General features: G+C 33.8%; 1 protein-coding gene across 1 annotated transcript; it reads right to left on the bottom strand.

Annotated features, from left to right (window-relative positions):
* Positions 1–399: 399 nt before the first annotated feature.
* Positions 400–3399, bottom strand: LOC108684582 (endocuticle structural protein SgAbd-6-like). Its single transcript, XM_018188975.1, has 3 exons — positions 3272–3399; positions 1901–2148; positions 400–1236 (listed from the first exon to the last, which is right to left on the bottom strand). The coding sequence occupies exons 1-3, from the start codon at positions 3278–3280 to the stop codon at positions 1176–1178; spliced, it is 318 nt and encodes a 105-aa protein (XP_018044464.1). The 5' UTR covers positions 3281–3399; the 3' UTR covers positions 400–1175.
* Between the last annotated feature and the right edge of the window lie 3978 nt (positions 3400–7377).

Genomic DNA, 7377 nt, shown 5'->3' on the forward strand with positions numbered 1-7377 from the left:
TGCTAATCGAACTTGATACGCTTGAGATTTTTTTAACGTAAGTATTAACTAATATTCTCTACTTTTTTGTAATGAATTAAATGTATTTTTTTATATTATAAAAATTTATTCTTGTTTTCATCTTAAAATTCGTTATAAAAGATCTGTATTTTGCATCGAATTTCTGAGTAAAATTTATATGTTTAATAAAATAATATGTTTAATAAAACGATATATGGTATAAAATAATATAAAATAATATAAAATAATATAAAATATGATATAAAAAGTAAATATAAATATAAATATAAATATAAATCATAAATATAAATTTCTATCTTGAAATTTGGATGCGAACTACAGATTGGTAAAAGGCTTAATTGCATAGAAAACACGCGACATGGTACAGTCACAGGGAGGTTTCAGTATGTATACAAGTTTATTTGAACAAATTGTTTTCTGTTATAGATATAATATACATATATAGATTACGTGTATAAAAAAGAAAGAGGTTGCCAAGGAGAAACCGCGGATATCGCGATGTCTCAATGAGTGCTGCATTGTCGCCTCGCTATAAAGATAGAATTGTAAACAGAGGACGTCTCTCGTTCAAAATGTTTACTAGTAGTTTCGAAAAACTGTATAATACATGTTGCAAGTAAGCACGTGTTTCACTTGTGGAAGACTTCAATGCGTTTTGTAAGTCATGATGTTATGCGATATTCGTGAATATTTTTTTACGTTAATTGTAAGAGAAAATCGAAGAGAAAAAGAAATATTGAGCGAATTTTAATAATTTTGCTAATTCTACTCGTAATTTTATCTATACTATTTGCTGACGTGCTGCACTGTTCAAAGAATTACTCTTGATTTTGGAGCGAAGACGATACAAAAGTGTTAATAAATTAGTCCAATTGCGCGATCATTGTCGATTTTAAGAATTGCATCTCTCTCGCTTTATAAAATATCACAATTGATATCACGAAACGCATCGAAAGCGAATCGGTCAGAGAAGAACGATCGCGCGGAAGATCGATTCTCTAACTAGCGACTGACATCAACTCTTTGCCATTCGCATTGGTGTGAATCGCGTGCCTTGCAGTATCATACGATTAGAAATATCCTAATTCGTGTGTAATCACACGAGCGTGTATATCGACGACCTAAGATGATGTAACTTCGGTCCTCGAGTCCGCTTACTTTGCGACGAGATTGATAGTCGGATGGAATCCGTTTTCATCTGCGGTATAATCAACCCTGCAATTACAGAGAGGATGTTCAAAGAGCTACAACGTTCCTGAACGATGCAAACATTCAATATAAAGACATTACTTTGGAATTTGTAATCATTTTTGCAATCCTAAAGGCCACTTTAGACGATCCGTAATTCGTGTCAGGGTTCAGGATAGAATTCAATTTGTACTCGTAATTCTATGCCATGCAATACGAAAGATACTTGATGAAATCATAATTCACAAAAATTTAATATTTAATTATTAAAAACTTAAATAATCTATATAGTTCAAATTCATATCTTACATTTTTACAATCTTTGTTTATTTGCAAATAAACATGACAAAAAATTGTAAGAATGTAATAGTATATATGAATTTGAATTACATAAATTATTTAAGTTTTATCTAAGTTTTTAATAAATTAAATATTAAATATTAAATTTTTGTGGATTCTAGAGTGATTTAAATATATAGAATCAAGTATATAATAGATATATTATAATAGATATATTATAATAGATATATTCTTGACGTTTTGAAAGAATCTTCAATTTTAGAAGAATCAGAATACACACTTACACATGTAAGGAAGAATATAAAAATACATTTAAAAAAAAGAATATAAATTACAAATAAAATCCTATCCAATTATAGATCTAAGGTGATTTTGTTGTGATATCGCGTACCTATACGTGTGTCCGTCTGGCGCGATGAAACTGAAACTACCAATGACGCTGAGAGACTCGTTTTCGGTGCCCTCGTTCTTCAATTCTGCCGTCTCCTCCCTCTTCTGACCATCGCTCTGCTCATAACTGAAGTGATACCCACCTACCCCTATATTGTTCACCTCCTCCTGGTTCACGATTGTGATATCGTTTGGATTAGATTGCGGCGCCGCGAAAACGCCGGCTATGAGTGCCAGAATGACGAACACCTGTGTGACGAAGAGAAGCAAGAAGATCATTTCGTTGAAGAAGACAAGAATGAGATCGTTCTTCTTTATGGCGTTGACTTCTATTAAATTAATCAGATGTCTTTTATTGTGATCATGCATATTTAAATTTGTTTTATCGCAAGATATCCCTTGTTAAGAAATTTATATTGAAAGATAGTGATTTGAATTACTTATTTTGAGTATTAAAAATTGTTCAATATGATTGTTTAATACTTTTGATATTCAATATAAATAATTTCTTATCTTAAATTGGCCAGTATTAGATTGGATTTCTTCAAATCCATAATTAATGTTAGGATAAACATTTTGTTTAAATGAATTATTGATAATGGATCTTTGCGAGGAACATGCGGTAGCTGTTGAAAATTCAATCTTTTCTCGAAACCTGACCTTTCGACGATCAGTATTAGATCAGTATTATTACGAATTTAAACCGAGATATATCATTTGCACAGCGAACAGAAAAACAATGTTGACTTCTTTGGATATATACAAAGTGTCGCAGATCTCAATAATTTCGATTACCTAGAAATAATTGTTTATTAAATGATCAATAATTTCGATTACAAAAACGATTGCTTATTGAATCATCCTAAGTTTTTTCGAGTTGTGTAATATCATAAAATGAAAGTTTCTCGTGAACTAGATGGAATAAGTAAATGTAAATTCTACCACTACCACTTAAAACTTGAAATTTTAGAATTTCAATTTAAGATCTTTTTTTAATTAATACTTGGATATTAAAAATTTGTCATCAGATTCTCCTGAAAAAAAAGACATGTACTCCGAATTGATTATCGAAATTGTTGCCTTTCCGTGACACCCTGTAGATGTTCTCCGTAGCGAATGGAGAGTATAATTTCACGCGCGCACAAATGTCACAAAATCCTCTTCACTTTCACTGTTGCGTAAAAATTGGGTGGCTGAGTCCGTTTCGGAAGACCCAGCTTGAAAATATCAGCGGTATAACCCTCACGATTCGGTCCCGCCTGTCGTCCTTCCCCGAAAGGCCTAAAGAAGAGACTCACAATCGCTCTTCTTTGACAGATCTTAATGTATCTCGAATATGTATTTCTATGTCTCTTCTAGGATCGCCACCCACCGTCTTCATCGCGCCAGTTTTCTCTCGTGGTTGAACGATCTGCGAACGATCTGCGAACGATCCCGAAGGCGGCCCTTCGTCCTTAAACGACGACCGATACGTAGATACCGAGAATCCTTCAGTGCATCTGCCTTTATATAAGCAGAAAATCGCGGAGCCGTATTGCACATCCCCCCACCTGTATGTGCAGCAGCAGTAACAGCCCCCAACGGATTCGCGGATGAGTCTCTCTCGCAAATGTAGGATGTATCTATGATTTGATGATGCGGTCGCCGTTAGACGCTGCCCGTTTGTGAGCTATATTTTACTTTTCATCACTGCGAACGCACGCCGTGATTTAAATTTACTAATTGAATCACTTGTTTTATGAAGGACTTTACTGCAAGATATACTAAAAAAATTTATATTTTCAAAAAACAAGATTTTAGAAATATCTTTCCTAAAATAATGAATGCTTGCTTTTCTTATCCACAAGTTTCTTCGTAAAACTCGTTAATTATTTATTTATCCTATTGTAGATCTATTAGAAATTAATATAAGTATGTCGGAACAATCTTCTATAAATTCGATACAAGATATTATTATGTACATACATTCTACATTTTAGATCGAAATGCAATCAAAAAGTCTTATATTGAAATTACAAATTTTATATTTTTATTATTTATAATTATATGAAACCTAACAAATCATTTTAGACAATTAAAAAAGTATAGACTCTAATGATAATAATCAATAATAGTAATAATAAAAAGCTTGTTGAAAACTGACGCTAATTGTAGTTGCGAATTATAATTTTATTATTTTTCAATGCTCACTATAATAAAATAAATAAAATAGACATTCCGACCATTTTGGGTCCTCTTCAGTATTATTACGTTTTCGTAATAATACTGAGTAACAAATAAAATACTGCATTACATTTATTACGATCATGACCATTGTACACGTAACATCGATAGTCATAGCAATCTGAAACTGTCATTAAATCAGGAAATCTAATGATTGTTCTAAGCATAATTCTCGATGTAAGCGATACTTGACGAAAACGCATTTCAAGCGATCTGGCAGAACAACGTCTCGTATGTAATGCAGTATTTTATTTGTTACTCAACGTAATAATATGAAACGTCTATTTTATTTATTTTATGTGTGCATTGAAAAATAATAAAATCATAATTGGCAATTACAACTAGCGTCGGCTAGCAGACTTTTTAACTATTATTGATTATTATTTTATGTATATATACGTATAATATATTGTACGTATATTGTATATATAAGTATATTTATTTAGTTATAAAATTTACAATAAAAATTTACAATAAAAAATAAGGTAAGCTTTCGTTCAACTTCTGTCTTTCATAAATTCGCAATGTCGCTTTATTGCGATTCCATCAAACTTCGAAGCGCGTGTTAGAATAATAGAAATGCAAATTTTATTATAATTGGCAGCAATCAGTTATAATTTGCTTAGAGTTGACACTGACGAATGGCGGAATAACGGCAGCTCCCTCACAGGAGCTACAGGATAATATTATTCGCATGTAATCGTAATCGTTACCGAGAATCCCGATATACGAGTATAATACACGTGTCCCGACAATAGATATAAATAAGTCAAACAAATGCGATTTAAAATAATGAGCTTATTATATAAGCCATTAATTTTCCACACGCAAATAAAAATTTACTCAAGTGCGCTTACCGAGGACGATGAAGGCGAAATGGAATAACGACGTCTGCCTTGTCTTACGGTATTCACCAATGCAAGGAATTATCATGTGACATTTGTGCGTTTACGACGTGCTTGCTGTTAATATGCGCACCTACGTGGATTAATACAGCAACGCCGTGCACAATTATATTTTGAATTAGACGTCGATGCTTTGCACGAAGAAGATGCTTTCCACGTTGTGTTATTGCGTTGCACAACGTCTATCTCATTCTGAGATCGGGAATATGCTCGCGTATTTATTTGTATGCATCCACTTGTCCGCTGTTCATTCAGGTGCATCGCGAAATGATTTTCCGTGGCAGGTATCCGTGAATCATTGTCAAGGACGAATCATTGACTCAGCTACACAAAGGCAATTGTTTTCGTTCTCATATTACAATGCGACGACTTCAATCGCCGCATATCTTTATCCGTCTCGCGTTAGCGCGATAAATTCAGGCTGATTTTATGAATTAATCGCCTCTCCTTGCCTCCCCGGAAACTTGTCATTGAATTCGAAGTGTGAGCTTTCCTCATACATTATACGTAAAGGTGTAATGATGAGATTGTCTTATATATATTAAATAAACTCGATGGATTCTCATCTCTTACGCGGAGTCTACAATAGCGGTCGACTTAAGAATCTTAAATCGTAGATGATAATCAATCGCAGTCGAATATAAGAAAAATAATCGATTATTAGTTAATTTTCTACAACTTGAGATCCCACAATCGCTCATATGATTTCTATTGTAGACCCCTTTATTAATCATAGATCTGTTCTTATTCCAAACCATCTTAAGTAATAGTGCCATAAGATGCTAATATGATTCTGAAAAAGCCGCATCTTAGCGATATTACTTAGGACAGTGTATAGCTATTCTACATTAAGCCATTAGTAATAAATTAGAAGTCAGAAGCTAAAAATTGACCAATCACAGTCAAATGTAAGAAGAATAATTGACTATATATATTCTGACTTCCGGTTTATTACTAATAGCTTACCGTAGAATGTATGTTAAAATAAGAACTGACTATGAACACCGATCAGAGAGTCGTATTAGTATCTTAAGACATTATTTAAGATCACGGTCATGATCTTGCAGACTTTTAGGATCCTCATCTTTCTGTTCTCGGCTGCAGATTTATTGCTCTCTTTTATTTTTTTCTGTTTCTTTTTTTGTAGGAGATGTAATTTAAACAAGGCCACGGTCGTATACGGGATGCGTTCATCTGCAGCGCATGCCATCTTCTTCGGCCGATATCGACCCGAAAATGTGAAAGCCGAAACTCCCCGTAGCGCGCGGATTTCATCGCGCTACCGTAGGCGACGTTACATTATCCGCAGCTGAAGCGTCCTTGGTCATTGTGACATTTGGTTTTCTTGAAGTTGTACGCACGCTGGAGGAAAGTTGATGACGTAACTACCGGTGACCTTGCCATTTCAGAAGATGCGACGGCGAAACGCTCGAGGAGGATGTCTCCGTCCATCTCCTCTCTCGATATTTGTTTTCTTTCTTTCTTCTTTCTCCCTCTTATTTCCTTTTCTCTTTCTCTCTTCGAGACATTTTTCTGCTTTTTTATATAACATCTAATTTTTAGACATCCCTAGATTTTTGGATATTGTTCATATCGCCATCATTGACGTTAGAAATATTTTTAACGTATTTTATGTTAAAACAATTTACAATTTATTTTTTTTTGTTTCGGAATATATTATTTTATTGCTATACAGATAGATTCTCGATAGCGGTGTTTCTCGTTAGAGAAACTGAGAGAATCTCAACAAGATAACGAAGATATCGTAACAATTGAATGCATTAGGATTGCATTTGCCTGAGTTCTTTTCCTTAGGCGGACAATGTTCGACGTAACGTGGTTAACTTGTCGCTCCGATGCAAAAACGTCAGTGTCGTACAGGTCTCTGACATTCTAATGTCGAAACGGCTTCCATCTTTTCGTCTTTACGCTTTTTGTACGTGAGAAAGTCAGTGCTCGTCACGATTCGCGACCGTAAACGCAGACGATGATTATGCATCGATTATGCAAAGATCACGAAGATGAGTCTCCTCTCTCTCTCTCTCTCTCTCTCTCTCTCTCTCTCTCTCTCTCTCTCTCTCTCTCTCGACTTCCACGACCCATTTATATATAACGATTACGGTGAGAAATTTGCGGTTATTAATTAAAATTTAAAAAATTTCAAATATATCGTAACACTTTGTAACAATTATATCGTTTATTAATTATCTATTTATCCTTTAAGCAAGTGTTTTCAATTTTTGGCATTTCACAACTTTTACAAAAGCGCTGTGAAAATCACGATTTCTCTATACATCATTGTGTATCAAGTCAATATTCGCGCATATTATACAGATATATATATATATAT

The sequence above is a fragment of the Atta colombica genome, unplaced genomic scaffold (genome assembly GCF_001594045.1).
Source record: "Atta colombica isolate Treedump-2 unplaced genomic scaffold, Acol1.0 scaffold136, whole genome shotgun sequence".
Lineage (NCBI taxonomy): Eukaryota > Metazoa > Arthropoda > Insecta > Hymenoptera > Formicidae > Atta > Atta colombica.

What these genes read in the sequence shown, in the direction of transcription:
- LOC108684582 (XM_018188975.1), bottom strand. An exon ending in CCAGACGGACACACGTATAG is followed by an intron (nt 1,237 to 1,900) that starts GTACGCGATATC and finishes CTGTAATTGCAG; the next exon opens with GGTTGATTATACCGCAGATG.